The sequence below is a fragment of the Oryctolagus cuniculus genome, chromosome 1, assembly GCF_051225735.1.
Source record: "Oryctolagus cuniculus isolate XC-2025 breed Fujian yellow rabbit chromosome 1, ASM5122573v1, whole genome shotgun sequence".
NCBI lineage: Eukaryota > Metazoa > Chordata > Mammalia > Lagomorpha > Leporidae > Oryctolagus > Oryctolagus cuniculus.
In genome coordinates, this window is record NC_142867.1 from 64,389,764 (window position 1) to 64,416,046 (window position 26,283).

The window sequence follows — 26,283 nt, forward strand, 5'->3', positions numbered from 1 at the left end:
ATTTCAAAGAAATGTTTAACCAACAATGAGGTCAAAGTAACACTACTTAGGGATCCTACTGGATATGCAAAGGGGAATCATTTCCGCTAATGTGAAACAAACCACTGCTAGTTTCACTAGCGTGAGGCCTTTAGTTGAAAAACTTCTGAGCCTAGAACAGCACTGTCAGTACCTGGTGGAGTCTGACAAAAGCCTGGCAAAGCAGGAGTTGACACTGATGAGGGACTGCAATGCAGGGCTGAACAAGGCAGAGTTGGGCACTTTAAAACAAGACACCAGAAGAGCAAGTGTAAACCTGTTAAACTTACAACATAAAGGTTAGAGTCTCCCAGAAATTGTTAGGTGTTAGGAAAGGAATATTTCACAGACGATGATAGATCTAGAAGGTTCTGTATGGACAGACAAAAACAAACTAACCACGTACATTTATTGAGCACTAAGTGTTAAGCTGTGAATAAAGGGTTTATTTTATATATTTTTAAACTTAAAAAATTATTTGAGAGGCAGAGCAAGACAAGCCCCCTCCTATGGTTCAATCCTCAAATCCTAGGGGCCCAGGAACTCAATCCAGGTCTTCCACATTGGCAGTAGGGATCAAAATACCTGAGCCATCACCACTGCCTCCCAGGTCACACACTGGCAGGAAGTTGGATAGGACTTGAACCCAAAAATTCTGATTATGGGGTATTTCAATAAAAGCTGATGAGAGGACAGCTGTGTTATTAGACAATATTGCTTATGAACTCTGACACAAATTGCAACAATGCGGGGGCCATGAAGGGGGTACTACAAACGAACTCTAACCATCTAATGCAGAAACCATGGCTCTGGGCTTCTGTGAGTATGGTGATTCCCCTATCTGCCATGCCACTTGTCAGGGCCCTGAAAGCTCTGTAGAATTACATATACGATTTTAGTCTCCTTTAGGACCTGAGCTTTTACCCCCACCCCACAAACATGTGCTACTTCAACCTACACCTATCACCTAGAGGACCAAACAGAATAACTGATCTGTTATTGTGGACTAGGAATATAGCGCCAGCAGAATTAACTCCACCAGTGCCAGCTGTGGACAATGATATCCTGCAAGACTAAAACCTTAGCTACACCTAAAAAGACTCCCTGTGGGCATAGCACAGCCACTATGTTAGGGCCTTACAAAAGAAACGTATTAGTAGTAGTAGTCCCAATTTAAAATAAGAAAACAGACTCAGAGGGCAAGTACCTTACTCAAAGTTCATAGAACAAGGATGTGATTATATCATTTACCATGTAACTCCATTAAAGTATGTACTCAGTTTTGGGCTGATCAACCATGTTTTGAAGGTCTCAGAGATACTTTATCTTCAAAGAATATACTTTTAAAAAACTGACCTATAACTCACATACCACAAAGTCCACCATCTTAAAGTGCATAATTCAGTGGTTTTTAGTATATTCACAAGGTTGTACAATCACTACCACAATCTATTCCCAAAACCTGTTTTCTTCAACATTCTCAAGAGAAAAAGGGGGACAGGAGTCCTGTCAGAAGAGATGTTAGAGTGGAGAAGGGGGATTATCAGGAACTGAGTGGGTAGGAGGAACAGAGATACTGGCCAAAAGAGTTACAAGATGAGTAACTTTATAGACCAAACCTACAACATAGCAAGGTGACTATGGTTAATAATACTGTATTGTGTACCTGAAATTTGCAAAGAGAATAGTTCTTAAGTATTCTCATCATTAAAAAAAAGTACATAAGATGATGGGTATATTAATTAGCTTGATTTTGGTAATCATTTCACAACATGTATGTATATTGAGACATCACGTTGCACAATTTGAATATATTCAATTTTATTTTTCAATTATATTAAAATAAATTTGAAAAATAATAAGACCTTGTATGACAAATGCTCCAGCTCTTTTCCAATACTTATCTGAGCAGACACAGAAATGAGTTTACCTGTTGAAATCTTTACTTAGTATAGAGTTGATCTTCTGTATATAAAGATAATTTAAAATGAATCTTAATGAAGAATGGGATGGGAAAGGGGGTAGGAGGTGGGACAGTTTGGGGGTGGGAGGGCGGATATGGAAGGAAGAACCACTATAATCCAAAAGTTGTACTTATGAAATTTATATTTATTAAACAAAAAAAGAATAAATTCCTTTCTTAAGAAGAGTTTGCCATGAAAAAAAGAAAGAAAGAAATGAGTTTACATTAAGGCTTACATTAAGTTTCATAAAAGCTAAGGGATCTATAAAATGATGACAAATCTGAATATTATAATCCAGGATCCTAATGAAGAAATTAAGAGTATAGTCCCTAGAGCCAGCATTGTGACACAGTGGGTTAAGCCACCACCTCTCAAGACAGCATTCTATGCCTGTTAGAGTCCCAGTTACTCCATTTCCAATCCTGCCACCCGTATGAAGGACCCAGATGGAGTTCAGTATTTGGGGAGTGAACCAGAGGATGGAAGATACATCTGTCTTTCTCACTCTTCACTCTTCTATGTCTCCCCCTCTTTCTATGTAACTCTACCTTTCAAATAAATAACTCTTAAAAAAAAAAAGAAGAAAGACGTATAGTCCCTGAGTATGACAGATACTAAGATATGAAAACTTGCTAATAACTTGAACATAGGAATAAAAAAAGTAATCTGAGCCAATATGTCAATGCTCTACTAACAATTAGGTTCTGACCCAGTAATCATGCCCTGGAAATTCATCCTAAAAAAAATAATTTAGGGGCTGGCATTAGGGCATAGCAGGTAAAGCCACTGCCTGCAATGCCTGCATCCTGTATGGGTGACAGTTTGAGACCTGACTGCTCCACATCTGATCCAGCAACCTGCTAATGAGCCTGGGACAGCAGATATTCCAAAAGCATGGGCCCCTGAACACACGTGGGAGATCAGGAAGAAGCTACTGACTCCTGGCTTTGGACCAGCCCAGCTCTGGTGGTTGTGGTCATTTGAAGAGTGACCCAGCAGATGGAAGATCTCTCTCTCTGTCTCTTCCGCTTTCTGTGTCACTCTGACTTTCAAGAAAACAAATAAACCTTTAAAAAAATAGTTAACTTTTATGCAGACTTAGTGGTAACAACTAAAAACAGAGGTATGGCTAAATAAAACCATAATAAATAGAAAAATCACTCAGTAATAAAAATAATAAAGGTCGTATAGACAATGATTAGTTAGGAAATGGAGAACCTGGGTAAGGAGAACATCCTAAAACATTATCAACATAGTAATTGCTATTATTATAAATACCAAGAAGCAGAGCTGGCATTTTGGTATAAAGGGCTCAGCCTTCATCTGTGGCACCAGCATCCCATATGGGCACCATTTCTAGTGCCGGCTGCTCCTCTTCTGATCCAGCTCTCTACTATGGCCTGGGAAAGCAGTAGAAGATGGCCCAACTGTTTGGGCCCCTATATTCGCGTGGGAGACTTGGAAGAAGCTTCTAGCTTCAGATCTGCTCAGCTCTGACCATTGCAGCCATTTGGGGAGTGAACCAGCGGATGGAAGACCTTTCTCTCTGTCTCTCCCTCTGTCGGTAACTCTGCCTCTCAAATAAATAAATAAAATCTTTTATTATAAACAAATACTAAGAAGATAATTAAACAGCCTGCTAAGGTGAAGAAGCTACATGTATTTTTCTGAAAATATGTTTAAATATTAAACTTCAAGAGTTTTTTTTTAAAGATTGCATAGGTTATGAAATCAAGAATATATTCAAGGGGCTGGTGCTGTGGCGTAGCAAGTAAAGCTGCCACCTGCAGTGTTGCCATCCCATATTGGCACTGGTTTGAGTACTGGCTGCTACACTTCCTATACAGCTCTCTGCTATGGCCTGGGAAAGCAGTAGAAGATGGCCCAAGTCCTTGGGCCCCCTCATGGGAGACCTAGAGGAAGCTCCTGGCTCCTTACTTTGAATTGGCACAGCTCCAACTGTGGCGGCCATCTGGGCAGTGAACCAGCAGATGGAAGATCTCTCTCTGCCTCTGCCTCTCTGTAATTCTGCCTTTCAAATAAATAAACAAAACTTTTAAAAATAAAGAATATATTCAAGTTTCTGGTTCGGAGGATTTGAAATTAGAAAGTAATATATTCAAGCTCCTGTTCTGTTATTTCTAACTTAAGTCTGATATTTTTCAGTTTTTTTATCATTTGCAAAGTATAAATAGTTAGGTATCTATCAGAGTTTTAATGAAAATCAGTTGAAACTATAAAGAATGTAGTGGCAGTCTGCAAACTGTCAAGTATTATAAAACGGTGAACCATAGTTATTTCAAGAAAGGTAAGTAAACTCCAGTAAAAATAAGAAAGATATGGGCAAAAGTATGACTAAGTAAATACAAGAATGGCAAAAAAAAAAAAGCCCTAGGTTCTGGGGTTCTTACCCTGATCTACAAATAATGGTCAACAAACAAAAAATGATTTGGAAAAGCTATAATATAATTCTTACTGTATTCCTCTTCCTAATTCTCTTTATAATCTCAGGCCCTTTGTAATATAATATGCCTATTTTCCCAAGAATCATCAAAGCAAATAGCCAAATAGACAAAGTTTAAAAAAAGGTATGTACTTTAAAATGTTAGGGAGAATTTTAAGTCAAAATTGGTTCTGATTGTGACAGAACACTTGGATCAGAATATAGGGAGCACTTGGATATTATAATTTAGACACTTCTTTCAGACTATCTCCCTGTCATCTACAAAATGTAAAATTAGACAACAGTGCACAATGGACTATGAAACCTAGGAGAAACACTGCACAAATAGGTTAAGTTCTACCTTCAACTTGACTTTTCCCTACAGGCATTTGTTGAATCATGACACAAAGAAACAGGACATATAAAGAAAGTGGCATTCTTACTAGACTGCAGAGACAGAGGCTGGGGTTCAGGAATGCCAAAAGAGCAGGAACTTGGGAAGCAACGATCTGGAAAGAAGGGTACTGCAGAGAAGCAAGTCCAAAAATCTGTATGCAATTTCCCCTTGAGTTTCTATCTGACTTCCAAAACGCATGTGTGGACTGAAGTTTCAAGAACCAGTGGAAGGCCGGCACCGCGGCTCACTAGGCTAATCCTCCGCCTAGCGGCGCCGGCACACCGGGTTCTAGTCCCGGTCGGGGCGCCGGATTCTGTCCCGGTTGCCCCTCTTCCAGGCCAGCCCTCTGCTGTGGCCAGGGAGTGCAGTGGAGGATGCCCAGGTGCTTGGGCCCTGCACCCCATGGGAGACCAGGAAAAGCACCTGGTTCCTGGCTCCTGCCATCGGATCAGCACGGTGCGCTGGCCGCAGCGCGCCGGCCGCGCCGGCCATTGGAGGGTGAACCAACGGCAAAGGAAGACCTTTCTCTCTGTCTCTCTCTCTCACTGTCCACTCTGCCTGTCAAAAAATAAAAATAAAAAAAAAGTTACCGATTCACGGTAGTAAAATAAGCTAGGGAGGCATACTGGAATCTCCAGGGCAATTACGAAAAGAATAATATAGGATTATAAAATTAAGAACCTAATAGTGGCCGGCGCCGCGGCTCACTAGGCTAATCCTCTGCCTTACGGCGCCGGCACACCAGGTTCTAGTCCCGGTCGGGGCACCGGATTCTGTCCTGGTTGCCCCTCTTCCAGGCCAGCTCTCTGCTATGGCCAGGGAGTGCAGTGGAGGATGGCCAAGTACTTGGGCTCTGCATCCCATGGAAGTCCAGGAGAAGTACCTGGCTCCTGCCATCGGATCAGCGCGGCACGCCGGCCGCAGTGCGCCGGCCGCGGCAGCCATTGGAGGGTGAACCAACGGCAAAGGAAGACCTTTCTCTCTGTCTCTCTCTCTCTCACTGTCCACTCTGCCTGTCAAAAAAAAAAAAAAAAAAAAACTAATAGTGAAAGAAAACTTGATAATAAAAATATAAGATTGATCAATGTCATTATTCATCATGGAAAACAAAACCACAAAAAATATTACCTCACACTTATCAGATTGGCAATCATGAAAAAAATAAAGTAGATAAAATATATAGGCAAGGCTGTAGAGAAATATGAACTCTTACACACTGTTGGGGGGAATGAAAAATGATACAGCCACTATGGAAATCAATTCTGGCACTTTTATTCAAACTTTTGGAAAAATGAGAAATTTGGTATTGCTATTTATAAAATTTGTAAATCAAGTAATCTTGGGACTACCATGTAGTGAGAGTTGCTTAAGAATGAAGCAGTTGGAGAAAATAGAACTAATGAATGGAAGAAAAGACTGAATTCTAGGGGCCTGTATTGTGGCTTAGCAGGTAAAGCTATAGAATGCAGCATTGGCATTCCATATGGGTGCTAGTTCAGGTCCCAGCTGCTCCACTTCCAATGCAGCTCCCTGCTAATGGCCTGGGAAAAGCAGAAGATGCCAGATAAAGCTCCTGGCTCCAGGCTTTGATCTGCCCCAGCTCAGGTCACTGAGGCCATTTGGGGAGTGAACCAGCAAATGGAGGCCCTCTCTCTGTGTTTCCCTCTCTATAACTCTGGCTTTCAAATAAAAGTAGATCTTTCAAAAAAGAAAAGAAAAGAAAAACTGAATTTTTTTTTTAAGATTTATTTATTTGTTTGAAAGGCAGAGATACAGAGAGGCAGAGACAGAGAGGTCTTCCATCTGCTAGTTCACCCCCTAATTGGCCGCAACAGCCAGCACTGTGCCGATCTGAAGCCAGGAGCCAGGAGCCAGGAGCATCTTCCAGGTCTCCCACAGGGGTGCAGGGGCCCAAGGACCTGGGCCATCTTGTACTGCTTTCCCAGCCCATAGCAGAGAGCTGGATTAGAGGTGGAGCAGCAAGGACTTGAATCAGTGCCCACATGGGATGCCAGAACTGCAGGTGGAGGCATTACCCACTAAGCCACAGTGCCGGACCCCCCAGAAAAACTGAATTCTATCATTTGAGTCCCTGTATCTGAGCATGCCTGAAGTCCTAGAATCTTCATGTATATAAGCTAATACATTCTGTTCTTAGCTTAAGGCAGTTTAAAGTGGATTTCTGTTATTTGTAATTATGGATTCCTGACAGCTATATTCAATATGTACTTAATGCTCAACACAAACACCATTTTATTAGCTATAATATAATATACATTAATCATAGATATGAGGGCTTATCAAACCTTACCAAACATTCTTTGGCCAGGAATGCTGGTTAAGTTCAGGTCTGTGTCTGTTCCACCAATGGAAGGGACAAGCACTCAAGATAGTAAAAAAAAAATTTTTTTTTTTTTTTTTCAAAATAGTCTGATACTGACAAAAGTGGAACTTTCCAGTAATTCATTTGGATTTGGACACTGCATTTGGACACAATATTTCCTCCTGATTAGGAAGTTACACTAACATTAATTCCCCAGGCTGGCACTATGGCGAGTGGGTAGGACCGCTGCCTGCAGTGCCGACATACCATACGGGTGCCAGTTTGAGTCCCAGCTGCTTCATTTCCAATCCAGCTCTCTTCTACGGCCTGGGAAAGCAGTAAAAGATGTTCCAAGTTCTTGGACCCCTGCACCCACGTGGGAGACCCAAAAGAAGCTACTGGCTCCTGGGTTTGGATCTGCCCAGCTCTAGCCGTTGTTGCCATTTGGGGAGTAAACCAGGGGATGGAAGACCTTGCTCTCTTTCTCTGCCTCTGTCTTTCTGTAACTTTGCCTTTCAAATAAATAAATAAATCTTTAAAAAAAATTAATTCCCTGATTCTACCTTTCCACCTTCTTTCTGCATAACCAGACAAGACACACACACATACACATGCATGTAAATTTTCTAATATCATAAAATCATTGGTCAGTGGTCACATAGTTTATTCACCATGCTTGCAAAGATAAAACACAGCCATTCTTTAAAAAAAAAAGTCATTCTTATATAAATCAGTGAAACCAACTGATATTGAGTGTATTAAGATTACAATTCTATACACACACACACATATACATTTGACATATTGATTTTATGCTATTAAAATCATCTTTAGCAAAAAGGAAAGATTTGGTCTTTAAGTCTCTGGAAATACATTTCTAAAAATTCAAACGATAACAGTGAATGATTTCTTAAATACTAATTTTTTAAATAATTACTTTCATATTTTCTGAAGTATTAATACCTCCACAAGAAAATTTTAATTACAATAGACATCATGATAATCTCCAGTTTTATAACTCTATTTCCAAAACAGATACAACTCAGTTACTTTCAACAGCTAACTTTTCATTAACATCACATTAAACAATAACATTTACCTATGAAAATACAATCTGTAAAATCAAAGAAATAAGCCTATTTGAAAATGCTCACGTGTAAACTATATATGAAACTTTATAGTACACTTGATTTTTTAAAAAAATAATTTTACTAGGGCCAGTGCCGTGGCTCACTTGGTTAATTCCCTGCCTGCAGTGCTGGCATCCCATATGGGCGTCGGGTTCTAGTCCCAGTTGCTCCTCTTCTAGTCCAGCTCTCTGCTGTGGCCCGGGAGGGCAGTGGAGGATGGCCCAAGTGCTTGGGCCCCTGCACCCACATGGGAGACCAGGAGGAAGCACCTGGCTACTGGCTTAGGCCGTAGCGGCCATTTGGGAAGTGAACCAATGGAAACAAGACCTTTCTGTCTCTCTCTTTCTCACTAACTCTGTCAAATAAATAAAAAATAATAATTTTACTAGTATATTTGGTCAAAATGTGTCAATTTCCTTTACATTAGACAAAATGGCTTAACTTGAAACTGACTGATAAAAATTTTTTAAGACTTAGAAGGATTAATAACACTTAACTATTTAATGTACGATTTTAAATATTTTAATATACTGTACCAACAGTGTGAAACTAAGTAAATCTATTTACTTCAGTTATACTTAGAAGTGGTATTCTGAAGAAATGTTTAATATACTTTAGTTTCCATAGATTCAAATTACATTAATCTTTGTTGGATAATGAAATACAGTGGTTAAAGGGAACTTGTTAATGTGAAGAAATACTCAGAAAATATCAACCAAAAATGTTTGTGACCATATACGAAAGTTCAAAGTACAAAATGCAATTTAGTATCATCTTGCAGATTATAAATATAGCACTGAGATATTAAAATACACACAGAAAAAGAACAGATATAGAAACAATACCCTTTTTAGTTGCTGTTCTTTTAAGCTTCTCACTGTTCTTGCAGGTTCAGAAATGAAGTTTTTATAGTTTTCACATATATTGATCCGAGACTGGGCTACCTGCATTGTTCCCTCGAGAAAAGATTTCCAAACAGGATACATGCTCCTAAATTCAAAGAAAGATGAAAAATTGTTAGGCAAGAAAAAGGAAGAAAAAGTTGGCTAAGCCTTTGCTCACTGGAGAGCACTGATAAACAGAATGACTGCCTTCTTCTGAGAGCAAATGTAACTACATTGGCTTACAGATGACACTACAGCACACGAAAAAGGATGCAGGGCATACACTCTAGTCCTTCATATTTAGCAGTAGTAAGTGGTAAGTCATTAGCTTCTTAATCATAAAGGGATATATGCAATAAAATTCAAGACAAAGTTAATATATAAAAATCAGTGAATAATTTAGATTCTCTAGGTCTTTCATTGTTACAGGGCTACCATTATGAATACAAAATTTTACTACTTAATGAAGGTATTTCTGTAATTTTACAGTTGAGGTAAGTGAGGTTCAGAGAGATTCAGAGAATCACCCTAGGTCATATAAGAACATGTCAGAATCAAGATTCAATGAAGATTGGGTACCACTCTTTCAACTGTACCATATTATTGCTCATATTTAAAAAATCTATCATGAACAATTGCTCATGTGCTTGAGAAATCTAGCTTGCCTGATAAAAAAAGGATATCTATAGAACTATTGCTCTACATCTGTCTCTCTGTTTTAACAATGCTTAGCCAGCACCACACTGTGCACTTTGCAGTCATTCCAGGCAAGTCCTACCACCTGCGCTGATACACGTGCTCAGCAATTACTTACCCTTTGCTTTTCCTAGCCAACTTCCTTTTTAAATCTTCTTTCCTACATTGCTAAATGCCTCAGCCAATTCTAGTATGCTCTTACACTATTATAAGCCTATTTTATAATATAACAATGGATGATATTTTGTTGTTTAAAATAGGATGGAGTGAAATTTTGATAAATTACAATTTTCATCTCCTGAGATTTCCCTTCTGATGATCACATGGATTTTTACTATAGCAATGTATGAGACCATATGCTACATAAAATGTACTTATGAGGCAATAGATGTAAACAAGAAAAAGAAAAATTCCCTGGGTCCCCTCATAGTATTTAGAGCTAAAGCTCTAAGTTTTAATCAAGGAGTCTAATGGATTAGTTAGTGTAATATACCAAATCCATTTAAATGGAAATAGTCATTTATTCAGGCAAAGATGTATTACAACCACTTTGGAAAGATTCAATGTGCTATGCCAGCCAAAACTGTCAGCATAAAAGTGTGGATAGGCTGAATAATAGCAAAACTGAGTTGTTGCCCATGGCCTCAGCATAGGACAAGCAATGAACTTATAATACACTTGTGGCCATCGCAAGATTGCATTGCATTGCTCTCCCAGGCATATCAGCAGGGAGTTGGATCAGAAGTGGGGCAGCTGGGACTCAAACTGGCACTTATGGGATGCTGGTGGTACAGGCAGCGGCTTAACTAGGGGTGCCACAATGCCGACCACCATGAATATGTTTATGTAATTGTTGTGTGTGTGTGTTTTTTTTTTTTTTTTTTTTTTTTTTTTTTTTTTTTTTTGACAGGCAGAGTGGACAGTGAGAGAGAGAGACAGAGAGAAAGGTCTTCCTTTTGCCGTTGGTTCACCCTCCAATGGCCGACGTGGCCGGCGCACCGCGCTGATCTGAAGGCAGGAGCCAGGTGCTTCTCCTGGTCTCCCATGGGGTGCAGGGCCCAAGCACTTGGGCCATCCTCCACTGCACTCCCTGGCCATAGCAGAGAGCTGGCTGGAAGAGGGGCAACCAGGACAGAATCCGGCGCCCCGACCAGGACTAGAACCCGGTGTGCTGGCGCCGCAAGGCGAAGGATTAGCTTATTGAGCTCGGCGCTGGCCTATGTAACTGTTTAGTTAACAACTCTACTGCAGTGAACACTCCACAAAGACAGGAGAATATGAGGGACTTCACAAAGTATCACACTAACTTTTAATACCATTTTCCACAAACGTTTTTGGCTATCCTCAAATGCCTTGCTAACTGTTGTATTCTGCTCTGGTTTTTCTCCCCAGGCTCTGTGTGTTGGAGGCCTGTCTTGAATGTAGCATGTAGACACGGGGTGAACCTTTAAAAGGTGGGGCTTAGAAAGAGGTCCTTAGGTCACTAAGGGTACTGCCCTCCAAAGGGATTAAGACAGAAGTCCTAGTGAGAATAAGTTGCTATAAAAGCCTAACCTTGGCCCTGGAGTCTCTGAGGCTTCCTGTTCTGAGATGTGATTTCTTCCTCTCATGCTCCTGCCATTTACCATGGGCCCTCACCTGAGCCAGTACCATGCTATTCAGACCTTCTACCTCTAAAACTGTGAACCAAACCTTTTTTCTTTATAAAGTTAGCCACTTCAGGTATTTTTTATGGTTAGGAAAAGCTGACTAACACATATTCTTACAGCCTAGCAAATACAGAATGATTACAAAAATATGTATTGGATGAATATATAAATTATGAGATTTAACCATAAAAAGAGAAATCTTTCCATTACAGAGTTTAGAGAGAGAACTTTAGAAAATAGCAGATAAGGGCTAGTGCTGTGGCACAACAAGTTAACGCCCTAGCCTGAAGTGCCAGCATCCCATATGGGCGCCGGTTCGAGACCCGGCTGCTCCATTTCTGATCCAGCTCTCTGCTATGGCCTGGGAAAGCAGTGGAAGATGGCTCAAGTGTTTGGGCTCTTGTACCCACGGGGGAGACCCGGAGGAAGCTCCTGGCTCCTGGCTTCAGATCAGTACAGCTCTGGCCGTTGTGGCCAATTGGGGAGTGAACCACCGGATGGAAGACGTCTCTCTCTCTCTCTCTGCCTCTCCTCTCATTGTGTAACTCTGACTTTCAAATAAATAAATAAATAGCAGGAAAACATATCCCAAAAAATGAGGTACCATAACAAGCACAGAAATTAGTTAACAGTCAGAAAACTTGTGTTCAAGTTCTAGTTTAACCAAGATATTCATATGTATTCAATATATTCATATGTAGTACACACCACTATACTTTCATTTCCTCAACTGGCAAATGGGGAAATAACAGAATTAGCTACAGCATGTACCTCACAGGGCTATTTTAACAGTCAAATGCAAATGATGTAAAAATTCTTGGCACACAAATTCTTCCAAATGAATAAATAGTAATAGTACCAGAATTGTAGCAGAAATAAGAATTCTTGCTAATATAAAGTGCTAGTTCCAATGTAGCAGTGTTTCTTTTGGCTCTGAGTAAAAATAACCATGTCTTAGATTGAATTTTAAAAAAAATTTTATTTGGGGCCAGCACTGTGGCACAGTGGGTTAATGCCCCAGCCTGTGGTGCCGGCATACCATATGGGAAGTGGTTCAAGTCCAGGCTGCTCCACTTGCAATCCAGTTTACTGCTATGGCCTGACAAAGCAGTAGAAAATGGCCCAAGTCCTTAGGCTGCTGCACTCACACTGGGGATACAGAGGAAGTTCCTGGCTCCTAGCTTCAGATCAGCTCAGCTCCGGTTGTGGTCATCTGGGGAGTGAACCAGCGAATGGAAGACCTCTCTCCCTCTGGCTCTACCTCTCTCTGTAACTCTGTCTTTCAAGTAAATAAATAAATCTTTAAAATAAATAAGATAAATCTTTAAAATATGTTATTTTATATGAATCAATTTTGAAGGAAAAGTATCAAGCATGTATATGATACTCTGCTCAAGCTAGGAAATGAGGCTTAAAATCATAAAAGAACTAAAAAAATTCCTTTAAAGGCCTATCATATGGTAGACACAGTGCTACATATTTTACATTTATATCATCTTTTTAAAAATATTTATTTATTTGAAAGCCAGTATGACAGAGACAGACAGACTGACAAACATACACAGGGATCTAACATCCACCAGTTTATTCCTCAAATCGCTGCAACAGCCAGGACTGCACCAAGCTGAAGCCAGGAGCCAGGAGCTCCAACTGGGTCAACTACATGGGTGGCAGGAACTTCAGCACTTGAGCCATCATCTGCTGCTTTCCAAGCACATTAGCAAGGAGCTGCATTAAAAGTGGAGTGGCTGGGACATGAACCAGCACTCCAATATGGATGTAGACATCCCAAGCAGTGGCTTAACCTGCTGTGTAACGATGCCAGCTCCCCTTATGGCATTATTTCATCCTTATCACAACTCTGTAAGATTACTACTGTCCCCAGTTTATAGAGGCCCAAAGAGGCTGTGAATTTTTGTAAGGCTATTCAATGAGAAAATAACAACCTGAAGGTTGCAACTTGGACTTTGCCATTATCATTAACCATCTTTCTGCTTTTGGCCCAATTTCAGTTGTCTCATCTGTGACAAAAACCACTGATTCCACTCACTACCTTCAGGATTCTGATTGCAACCAGGATTAACCCCTATAAAACCCATAATTCATTTGATCATACCCTCTTTCAACTGTCTCTCACCCATCATATCAACTCCCTTCTCAGCTCCTTACACAGCCTAGACTTCATGGTCTTTCATTACAACCACTCCCATACGCACATCCTCATTACCTTTGCCCCTCTCTCTTTACATTATTATAACCTACCAATGTGCTGACTATTCTTGAACTTTTATCCTCCCCAGACATCTTCCCTAACCCACACCTGCCAATTTACCATATTCACTTTGGATATTTAGTAGGCCTAATGTGCATAAAAACAAATTTTTTATTTTTCTAAATTCTGTTGTAGGAATCTATTCCATCCTATTGATAGCTACACAAATCTGCTAACTGAGCAAGCAAAAAAACAAAAACAAACAAAAAACCCAAATTCACTGATTCCTCCTTTTTTCTCATATTTCACATCTGTTTCATCAAGAAATCCCATTGGCTAGGCTCACAGAGTATAAAAAAACTCAGGAAGTTTATCTCTTCCTTTCAACCACCCTGCTTGGGCCACGATCATCTTTTGGTTTGGTTATTGCAACAGTCTGTTAACTGACCACTCTGCTTCTGCTCCTGTTCCCCTATGTCTGTGCTCTGCACAGTACAGTAACTGCAGTGCCACTACTCCTTAGCACACCATGTTCTTATTATGCATACTGTCCTTATCACCAAAATTCATATATGTTTATTTAGTCACTTGTTTATTATTTGTATTCCTTCATGAAAATATATGCTCCTTGAAGCAGAGGCTTTTTTTTTTTTTTTTTAATTCACTGTAGTATCCTAAGCACTTAGAACAGGCTAAAGCAGGGGTTAGCATCAGGGTGTAATGATTAAGCTACTGCATACAATGCCAGCATCCCACACAAGAGCTGGTTCAAGAACCCATCACTTTACTTCCAATCCAGTTCCCTGCTTATGCACCTGGGGAAGCAGCAGAAGATGGCCCAAATACCTGGGCCACTTCTGTCCATCCAAGAGACCCAGATGGAGTGCCAGGCTCCTAGCTTTGACATGGTACTTACTATAGGAGGAGGGAATGTTGGAGCCCAAGTTCAAACCGAGATTTCTCTGGCTCCCAAACCTCTGTTCTTCGGCTCACATAGATTGCTTTTGGTCTCAGTAACAATGTAAAAAATAAAGAAGAGTCTCTTCACTCTGATAAGGGTATACCAAGATTTCTGTGTCTAAAGTCTTTTATATCCTACATGATTTTTGTCTCATTCTATGCCATTATTTTTGTCTTTCTTGTTAAACTAACTTATTTTCCAAGCTAAAATATATGTACCTTACAACTTCATATAAAAGATAAACTACTAACATTTACCATATTAATGAAATCACAACTAATAAAACACAAAAATATTCATCTACACCAACCTAAGATCATGATACTATTTCATTAATGGATAATACACTGGAAAATAGAGAAAATGTTACCAGAAAACATCTCTTATTAAGAAAAAAACTAGGGACCGGCACTGTGGCATAGCAGGTAAAGCCACCACCTGCAGTGCCAGCATCCCATATGGGTGCTGGTTCATGTCCTGGCTGCTCCACTTCCAATCCAGCTCTCTACTGTGGCCTGGGAAAGCAGCAGAAGTCAGCCCAAGTACCTGGGCCCCCACACTCACATGGGAGACCCAGAAGAAGCTCCTGGCTCTTGGCTCCTGGCTCCTGGCTTTGGATCAGCCTAGCTCTGGCCACTGCTGTCATTTGGGGAGTGAACCAGTGGAGAAAAGACCTCTCTCTTTCTCTCTTTCTCTCTCTCTCTCTCTGCTTCTCTCTAACTCTGTCTTTCAAATATATAAATTTTTTTTTTAAAGAAACAAACTAACAAATTCATCTTGACTATGTGGTGATCTACAAATCTACTCATGGAGTAACCTAACAGGCACACACATACATAAACACAAATTGAGTGCATATAAAAGCAATGAATTCTGAATGAGATTGGTGGACCGCATCAATATCAATCTCCTATGTCATAGTACAGCAGCAGTCATGAAAGCTGTTATAACAGGAGGAAGAGCGTAAAGAATGTAAGAGTACTTCTTTTTCTTATTTCTTTCTTTTTCTAAAAAATTATTTGCAAAGCAGAGAGAGAGACAAAGAAAAGGAAAGATGGGGAGAGAGAGAGAGAGACAGACAGACAGACAGACACACTCCCATCTACTGGTTCACTACCCAAATGCCTTCAATGGCCAGGACTGGTCTGAGCTGAAGCCAGAAATGGGAACTCAATCCAGCTCTCCCAAGAAGGTGTGGTAGGGACTCAGTTATTTGAACCATCACTGTTGTCTTCTAGTGTCTGAATTAGTAGGAAGCTGGAACCAGGAGCCAGAGCCAGGTATCAAACCCAGGTAATCCAACATGGAATGTGGGTACTGTAACTGGTGTCTTTAACGGCTGTGTAAATTCATGGCCCTATATTGTCTGTTACAACTGCATACAAAGCTACAATTAAAGTAAAAAAAAATTTTGCAAACAAAATTTTACATGTTTCCTAGAAATACAGCCTCCTACTAGCAAACTTCTCAAGAAGACTCTAGAAAATGCGATAATCTAAGGTTAATTTATTTGGTTACTGGTAACAAGGGAAAAGTATGTTTTAATGCTTATGTATTGTTCTTGGTGGTTAAAAAAAAAAAAAGGAGGATAGTCCATATATAGGTAAAAGAAGCAAAGGAAAGGAAGATTATTTCAGTCCAGTTGAGCTGTGACAAGAACTGCACCACCATTGCAGCTAAGGTGCCCAAGCATGAAAGAGGGAGAAATGGCCAGAGACGAAGAGAGAAAGTAATTTGGGGTTAGGTTTCTTCATGGTTCTCCAAGTCATAAAAAGAAATTTAAATTTCAACCTATTGACAAGGAGAAACAATAGATTTTCAAAAAGGGGCGTGATAGCCTATTTCACAGGGACACAAAGATAGTTTATGGCATTGTAGCAAAAGGAATTATGAAAGGACGGATCACAAGCAGAGAAGCAGCTACTTAATATTCCAAATACAGATGATGAGATCTAGAAATAAGCTGGAGTTAAGACAGCTGACTTTCATTTTCTGTGTTGAAAAGTTAATAAAAATATATGATCACCAACAATGTATAGACAACATTTTAAAATGGGGATATAGATAAGATTGCTTAGAAGAATCAATAGAGAGCTGAGGGAGCTTCCAGAGACCTTTACATAGAAAGCACTGAAAAGTTGTCCTCAAAGGTTTTTTTCTTTTTAAAAAGTTCCAGAGAAAGTACTATTACAGACATCTAGTTTCCAGGTAAACAGAATGGTTTAAAGGGCATTAGATGGTGTCTATATTATCAGAAGGGCAAACAATTAAAAATGCACTCTCTTGGTACAATATAATAAGAGGCAACTTTAAAACACATTGGAATAAATATAAAATACAATAACAGAACTTACAGAGGACAATTTGAACATTAACATTTTGAATGTGTAAACCCTTGGACCCAGCATCCCCCATTTAAGAATTTACTCTACAGATACACTTTGACAGTATGCAAAGTGATACCTATGTACATACAAGAGGCATTTATTGTAGCATTATTTGTAATAGTAATAAACTAGGTAACTATCAAGGGGAAATAGATAACAAAACTATAGTTCACTGGGCCAGGGTTATGGCACAGTGGGTTAAACCACTGCTTGAGACTCGAGTATCCTATATCAGAGTGCCCTGTTCAAATGTAGGCTGTCCTGCTCCTAATCCTGCTTCCTGCTAATGGACCTGGAAAGGCACCTGAATATAGCAATATAGCCCAAGTACTTGGGCCCCTGCCACTCATGTGGGAGACCAGGATGAAGATCCAGGCTCCCAGCTGCAGCCTGGCTCAGATCTGGTTTTTGGGGCCATTTGGAAAATGAATCAAAGGTGGAAGATCTCTATGTGTTGCTCTGCCTTCTAAATAAATAAATTTAAAAAAAACCTATAGTTCGTCCATACTACGGCACTAAAGCAGCCATTAAAAAAGAATGAATGGGGTGAATGTTGTGGTACAGCTGGTAAAGCTGCTGCCTGCAGTCCTGGCAACCCATTTGGGTGCCAGTTTGAGTAACAGCTGCTTCACTTCTGATTCAGCTCCCTACTAACGTGCCCAGGAAAGCAGCTGTGGATGGGCCAAGTCCTTGGGCCCCTTCACCCATGTGGGAGGTTCAGAGGAAGCTCCTGGCTTCGGCCTGTCCCAGCCATGGTCTTAGAGGCCATTTGGGGAGTGAACCAGCAGATGAAAAATCGATCTCTCTCTCTCTCTCTGCCTCTGTGTAACTCTGCCTTTCAAATATATAAATAAATATTTTAAATATAAGAATGAAGATACTTATGTGAAAGGCTGTCTAAAACAGATTCATTAAGCTAAATGTGTGGTATTACAGGAACATACACACATACACAATAATTCCAGCTTTGTTAAAAACAGCAAAACTATATATAATTATGTATGAATCACAAAGAACAAAAAAGATCACACGTTTTTTACAGCAATACTCAAGAGGAGCATTAATGGGAATGGAAAAAGCTTGGGAAACGGATGAGGATGGACTACCTGGGTAAATATTTTTAAGTACTGATACAAATAGAAATTCCAAAAAAACCTAACTGTGAAATTTAAAATGACTAAAACTAAAATAAATTCTGAATAAACAAACAAAACAATATGGTATTTTCATTCTCACCTTCTGTCCTGATCTTTCTTTCTTTTTTTTTTAATTTATTTATTTATTTGAAAGTCAGAGTTACAGAGAGAGGAGAGGCAGAGAGAGAGGTATTCCATCGGCTGGTTCACTCCCCAGATGGCTGCAACAGCTGGAGCTGTGCTAATCCAAAGCCAGGAGCCAAGAGCTTCTTCCAGGTCTCCCACGTGGGTGCAGGGACCCAAGGACTTGGGCCATAGCAGAGAGCTGGATGGGAAGTGGAGCAGCTGGGACTCGAACCAGTGCCCATATGGGATGCTGGTGCTTCAGGCCAGGGCTTTAACCTGCTGCGCCACAGCGCCAGCCCCTGTCCTGATCTTTCTATTGTCTTTTTTCCCAATGGCACCACCTTCCACTCAGTCACATAAATTAAAAAGCCCAAGAATCACTGTATAATAATTCCCTTTTGCTTCTCCTACCTCAGTCCGTCAGTCAGTCAGTAAATATTTGTCAAGTGCCTCCTGAGCTCCAAGAGCTATTTTAGATAGAACTTTGTTATAGAATAAATTTAACAAATTCATAAAACAAAACTCTACCTTTAGATTCCTAAATATCTCCGAAATCTCCCCTACAACCTGACTTCTAATTGTCGTGGTTCAAGTAAGAGATAATGAGGTACTCCTGCAGCTTTATCCTTTCTGAATTCTTCCCCATGGCCCTCCAACCTTCAAGCTGATCATGTCATTCCTCTTATAAACACTCTCCAGTGCCTCCAGTGTGTTCCAAATAAAGACAGACCTTATATTATGATATGCAAAATCCTGTATGGTATCAATTCACATATTCTCTATGTCCTTGTACTCCAACCCACATACTTCACACTAGCCATACTGAACCACTTGCTGGGACCTAAAATTCCCATTTTCTCATGTTCCATGCCTTTGAAGTATCATTCTACTTAGAATCCCTTTTACCAAACTCTGACACATTCTTTCGGGCTCAGCTCTGTAAGCCTAGGTTTTCCTCCATGACCTTGATGCATCTCCACCCCTACAAACTGCAGCAACTGCTTACAGGACTCCAGAGGATGGACACCACATCTTCCAGACTCTAATCTGAAGTCTACTTTAACAGTTAGCATACAGCAGATATTTCATATTTACCTCACAAATAAAGAAACAATGAGTGAGCATGTTTATATAACTGTGTGACTTTACGGCAGGAATATTACCTACATTCATAAAATGAGGATAACTGGGGCCAGCACTTTGGTGTAGAGGTAAAGCTGCTGCCTGCAGTATCGGCATCCCATATGGGCGCCGGTTCGAGTCCCAGCTGCTCCACTTCCCATCCAGCTCTATGCTATGGCCTGGGAAAGCAGTGGAGGGTGGCCCAGGTCCTCAGGCCCCTGCACCCGCATGGGAGACCCGGAAGAAGCTCCTGGCTCGTGGCTTAGGATCAGCGCAGCCTGGCCACTGTGGCCAATTGGGGAGTGAACCACAGGATGGAAGACCTCTCTCTCTCTCTCTGCCTCCCCATCTCTCTCTGTATAACTCGGACTTTCAAATAAATAAATAAATAAATCTTTATTAAAAAAAAAAGATGAGGATAATTATTTTACTAGGTTTTTTTAATAATCATGGGAGATGATAGCATAGTATCCTGCATACACTAAATATTTAGTAAATGCTGGCTAAAATACTTTTTAGAATTAAATTTTGAAAGCTAGCCTGGAAACCTACCACTTTTATCCTATTTCTTTTGCAACCCTAATACAGAATTTTTTTAAGTAAAATTGCTTTTATTTTCATAAATAAAAAGATAACTCATTATACAAATAACACCTTTAGCAGAAGTAATATGTTAACTGTCACTGCTTTGTACCAAATGCAGTTAACACAAATAGTTACATCTCTCTATAATTTTTACACAACTCTACATTTGGTAATTTCCCCAAATTCCCAATGTCATGTCAGAAAGCATTAAATATGATGGGATAGGGTATTTTAGTCACAGAGTAACACTTTTGCTGAGCAAATAGAATGTTTAATTACTGATTTAAAGTAATACCAGTATTTACTGAGTTCTACAGAAGCACTGGGCATAATATATGTTGCCATTTCATGTATGGTAACAATGTGAAAATTTAGTAACTAGGTTAATAGGCTCTATTACCTAAGATAAACAGGTCCTACAGGCAGAAAGCAAAGACCTGTGCAGTGCTGTGTAGGATTTTGTCAGTAAATGGCTTAATAGCAAAGACGATGATGGGCTTTGTAATGAGGATCACACAAGATATGGAGAAGTTTAATAAATTATTTTTTCCCATAGACAAAAAAATTAAAACTAAATGCCTGTTTGTTATTATTCCACTTACTCTGGAAACTGCAGTTTCAAATATTAAATATCAGACTGTAAGCAGAAATTAGCAATTCTGTATATCTAAAAAAAACAAAACACCACACTGATTCTGAGTAGCATTTCCTAAGGAGTGTCTCTAAGCAGCATAAACTAAAATACAGGATTTAAGTAATCATTCATCTGATCACAATATTGACTTGGGCATATTCTTTCTAGTCATTCTTCATAATGAAATGTGTATTACTACATTAGCACTTTATGCAGATTTTATTCATTCCTCACAAGGCTGTTCTGTGGAATTAATGGTTTATCTGTGTAACTGCTCAGCACAGTGCCTGGCAAACAGCAAGTTCTCCATACACACTACTATTATTTCTATTAAGTGGACCCATCTGTCCATTACAGTAGGAAAATTGGCTAACATGCCAGGAGAATAATCAAAAGATAAACTTAAAGATATGACTTTTGTTACAGTATTATGCCTCTACCATTTCCCAAGTCTGTGCACATACTAACCTATCTGTTCCCAAGATTACAATCTATTATTCAGATTATACCGTATTTAAGTTTGTTCTCTAAGTTTTTACTATGGCCTTTGGCTGAAAGCAATACAATCCCGACAGGATATATGTATTAGAAAACCATTAAGAAAAAAAAAGTACACTGAATCAGGCAACAAAGGCATTTTACTGTAACTTCTTTACCACAGAAGTAAAGAGCTACCAGTATAATTCAGGAAAACCTACCTCACGTAATTAAAGTTTCTTCTGTATATCACACAAAATTTTACTTCAAAGAACATTTTCTATTCATACTATCTTCTCTCCCATAAGAAACATTAACGGCTATTAACAAAGTTCATTCTCTAAATAAAAAACCCATTAGAAAACATACTTGTAAAAAATCAATTTAGGGTTATTGAAACAGAATGAAACACAGGCTACAAGAATAGAGATACATTCTTAAAAGACAACAAACCTATAAACACTGATTTTCAAGTAAACTATAGATTCTAATCTACTTAAGTTATTTGGTATGAAAGTGTTCTGATCTTTAAGTCACTGTTTTTCTACTAGAAAAGATAAATGACTCAGACCATATCAGGTCTATATTAAAACTAATACAATGGTGAAGGGAAAAAAAACCCTGTCTTTGTTAAAAACTAATTCCTGTCATTCCTCAGGTACCAAATAAGGAAGAACATAAACTTTTTTTGTGAAAATATACTTGAATGTGAAAGCTACATGATTTATGCCTATAATGTATTAATCTGAAATTATTATTATCCAGGGTTCAAAAAAGGACCTAGCCCCCAAATACACCCTTTAGAGGCACAATAATATCTTTCAAGTGTTGTCCTGATTAAAAAGCAGTCTGGAAACATAGCATGAAGGCATCTCCACTGCCAAATACAGAATTTTAAACAAACTTGAAATATACCTTATTTGTAAGTCACAGTCCTTCTTTGTCCCCTCCTCCCAAAATCTCTTCCTTCAACAGGTTGATTTCCTCAAACCAGCTAATACCTAATGTCTCATGCTCCCTCTCACCTTGAGGATTTTATTCTACTTGTCTTTTGCTGAGAACTTCATCTCTTTTTTTTTTTTTCTCCCATGGCTGAACTATAGATACCAAAATGGCAATAAGAAGACATAGGGCGAGTGCTGTGGTACATTAGGTTAAGCCACCACTTGCAATGCAGGCATCCCATACTGGAAAGCCAGTTTGAGTCCCAACTGTCCCACTTCCAATCCAGCTTCTTGTTAATGTGCCCAGGGAAGGCAGTGAAAGATAGCCCAAGTGATTAAGTCCCTGACACCCATATGGGAGACCAGGGTGGAGTTCCTGGTTCCAGGCTCCTGGCTTGGATCTGGCTCAGATGTAGCTATTGTGGCCATTTGGAGGGCCAAACAGCAGAGAGAAGATCTCTGTCTCTCCCTCTCTTTTAGAATAAATAAATAAATCTTAACCAAAAAAGAAAAATCTCTATTTTTATTTCCTGTTTTGCTTTAATATTCTATAATGAAATTACACTATTTTAATATTTATAGCTATTATCTACCCCCAGTGTTAAAGCCTGCCACTGTGAAGAATTATTAGTTTTTCTTATCTTCTAGTTTTGTAGCCTCATTGCCGCATTCTTTTTTTTTTTTTTTTTTAAGATTTTATTTATTTATCTGAGAAGTAGAGCCAAAGACAGTGAGAGGGAGAGACAGAGAGAAAGGTCTTGCTTCCGCTGGTTCACTCCCCAAACGGCTGCAACGGCCGGAGCTGCACTGATTCAAAGCCAGGAGCCAGGTGTTTCTTTCTGGTCTCCCATGTGGGTGCAGGGCTCAAGCACTTGGGCCATCCTACACTGCTATCCCAGGCCACAGCAGGAGCTGGATTGGAAGAAAGGCAACCAGGACTAGAACCTGTGCCCATATGGGATGCCAGTGCCGCAGGCAGAGAATTAACCCACTGCACCACGGCGCCGGCCCCATCATTGCCACATTCTTCAGAGAGTCTCTGATGATGCCAGTTTTCACTGAAAATTCAGCAGCTTGCTTTCATATTTAGACTCCAAACCACACACTCAATACTGAATTCTTAATTTCCCTGGATTCTCTGCTATTGTTGCATGGGTATTAGTCATAACTGCAACCAGGCTGCAAGCTGTGAGGACTCTGACTTATGGGTCCCCCAACAGTAAAGACAGTGCTGGGCACAAAAAAATAAAGCAATAAATTCTTCCAAATTAACCTCAAAAGACAACAAATTCTAAAAAAAGATTACACTTTTGAGATATCCACAAGTCAACAAGGACAGATTTTGTATTCCACTGTCATCAATCTTCTTTAAAATTCATATGTGGGATATAAAATTCATATGTGGGATATTAACTGGCTAACTTCTGGATATCCTGGTTATATGATGGATCTTCCAAAAGAACATGGAAAATGAATATTACAAAATAACTATGCATGGATTTCAAAATTTTCTGCATCAAAACAAATTTATTTTTAAATTACATTTTCCATGAACTTTTAGAGGTATACTTGTACACACAGTTTCTCTCTCTCTCTCTCTTTCTCTCTCTCTCTCTCTCTCTCTCATAGTTCTAAAATAAGTACTGTGCTATGAAGGAAGCTCTTTCTGACCCTTAGTTTTAAAAAAAATCCCCTTTCAAGTTAAAAAAAATTGAAAGGCAGAGTTACACAGAAAAAGAAGAAAAGGCAGAGAGAGAGAGAGAAAGGTCTTCCATCTACTGGTTCACTCCCCAGATGGCTGCAACGGCCAGAACTGCGTCAATCTGAAGCCAGGAGCTAGGAGCTTCCTCAGGGTCTCCCAAGCGGGTACAGGGGCCCAAGGACTTGGGCCATCTTCTACTGCTTTCCCAGCCCATAGCAGAGAGCTGGATCAGAAGTGGAGTAGCTGGGACTCGAACTGGTGCCCATATGGGATGCTGGCCCTGCAGCTGGTGGCTTTACCTACTATGCCACAGCGCCAGCCCCTCAAGTTTAAAATTTATTTTAAATGAAGAATGAATGATCATGAAAGAACATTTTTTTCATTATTTGTCAGAGTAATACATTTCATTATAGGTCAATAAGAAATCAATTTGTGTTCTATTGTCACCTACCTTCTTTAAATTCCATATGTGAGTATTAATTAAACAAATATAAATTTGACTTAAACCATGAAAATGACTTTTTTATATAGAGTCTCCACATATGTTAAGGAATATTAAACTTTTTTGTAATTTTGAAATTATATCTAAAAACCTGGGCAAAGGAAAGAAACTCTTTCAAAATCTGGAATGCTACATTATTGATAATGTGAAATGGTTTTTAGTAAAGCCATTTTTAAAGAACATGGGCAAAAATGACTTAATGAGTTACCTGTAGTCATTCCGATCATCAGCTTTTATTCCAGGCCAATCTCTCTTCAGGTACTGACTAGCCAGCTTCTGCATACCCTGTTAGAACAAACATATACATGTTTTCTAAAATAAGTACTGTGTCATAAAGGGAGCTCTGTTCCTTAAAATATATAGAAAGTCCCATTTTCCCAAGTGCAAATTTAATGCATAAGAACAGTGATAAATAGTAGAACTCTAGCACCTACTTTCAGGTACAATCCTCTCTTGTCTCTATCTTTAGGAAGCAGGTCAGGATGAGGTTCAGAGAACCTTATATCAAAATTGGTACGCACTTCACGTCACTGAACTACTTGACTTGCCATAAACACAAACTACCTCCAACACGTTAACAGGAGCACAACTGTCTGTCTTGCACAGAGCTCTGACTACGCAGTCTGACAGCTCAGTCTTCCACTACTCCCTAGCTACGGCATGCACTGCATTCTGATTCCCAGCAGCCAAACTTCCATACACAAAGAGGGAAAAAATATTCAATCTGGAGCAGATAAAATATACACTGATGTGTAAAATTCATAAATAAAATTTGATACTGCTCCATTCTAGTAATTTTCAAAAAAAGATTATTTATTCGAAATGCACAGTCAGAAAGGAGAGCGAGAGAGAATGAATCTTCCACCTGCTGGTTCACTCCCCAAATGCCCACAACAGCCAGAGCTGGGCCAATCCCGAAGCCAGGAACCTGCAGCGTCTTCCTCATTTCCCAGGCAGATACAGGAGCCCAAGGACTTGGTCCACTTTCCGCTACTTTTCCCAGGTACCTTATCAGGGAGATGGATCAGAAGTGAAGCAGGGTCTGGCACTGTGGTGTAGCGGGTAAAGCCACCACCTGCAGCGCTGGCATACCATATGGGCGCCAGTTCAAGACTCGACTTCTCCACTTTCAATCCAGCTCTCTGCTATGGCCTGGGAGAGCAGTAAAAGTTGGCCCAAGTGCTTGGGCCCCTGCACTCCTGTTGGAGACCCAGAAGAAGTTCCTGGCTTCTGGCTTCAGACTGCCCAGCTCCAGCCATTGTGGCCATTTGGGGAGTGAACCAGTGGACGGAAGATCTCTTTCTGCCTCTGCTTCTCTGTAACTCTGCCTTTCAAATAAGTAAATAAATCTTTTTTAAAAAAATTAATAAATAAAATGATTTACAGAGGAAAGTGGAGAAGATGTAAATGTATCTTGCCTTTAAAAAAAAAAGTGGAGCAACAGCTGGGACTCAAATGGGCACCCCTATGGGATGAAGGCATCACAGAGGAGGCTTTATTCATCATGCCAAAATGCCAATCCCTCTAGCAATTTTTTTCTGTTATTCTTAAGAACTTATTCATTTATTTGAAGTAGAACCACAGAGAAAGGGAAAGACTAAGAGAAAAGTTCTTCATTCTCTGGTTCACTCCCCAAAGGGCCACAATAGCCAGAGCTGGGCTGATCCAAAGTCAGCAGCCTGGAGCTTTAGCCAGGTCTCTGATGCGGGTACAGGGGCACAAACACTTAAGCCATCTTTCATTGCTTTCCCAGGTCACAGCAGAGAGTTGGATCAGAAGTGGAACAGACAGGACTTGAACCAGTGTCCATATGTGATGCCAGTACTGCAGGTGGCAGCTTTACCTCCTACATCACAACATCAGCCCTGGTCTTCTCTTTTAGAATAACACCATGGCAAAAGTCACTTCAGATGAAAACATTTCTAATTATATAACTTTTATATAAGAATATAGATTATCTCAGTGTAATGAATACAGAAGTCATTAGTATC

At 39.8% G+C, this 26,283-nt stretch overlaps 1 protein-coding gene across 7 annotated transcripts in view; it reads right to left on the reverse strand.

The window, feature by feature from the left end:
* The window catches only part of FCHSD2 (FCH and double SH3 domains 2), a 314,783-nt gene that overhangs the window by 149,907 nt on the left and 138,593 nt on the right, over positions 1 to 26,283 (reverse strand). For all 7 annotated transcript variants that reach the window (XM_089330417.1, XM_089330431.1, XM_002708714.6 and 4 more), the window contains 2 exons: positions 24,501 to 24,577; positions 9,121 to 9,265 (listed from right to left, as the gene is read on the reverse strand). In XM_089330417.1, coding sequence (XP_089186543.1) covers positions 9,121 to 9,265; positions 24,501 to 24,577 — 222 coding nt within the window. The remainder of the gene's footprint in view (positions 1 to 9,120; positions 9,266 to 24,500; positions 24,578 to 26,283) is intronic.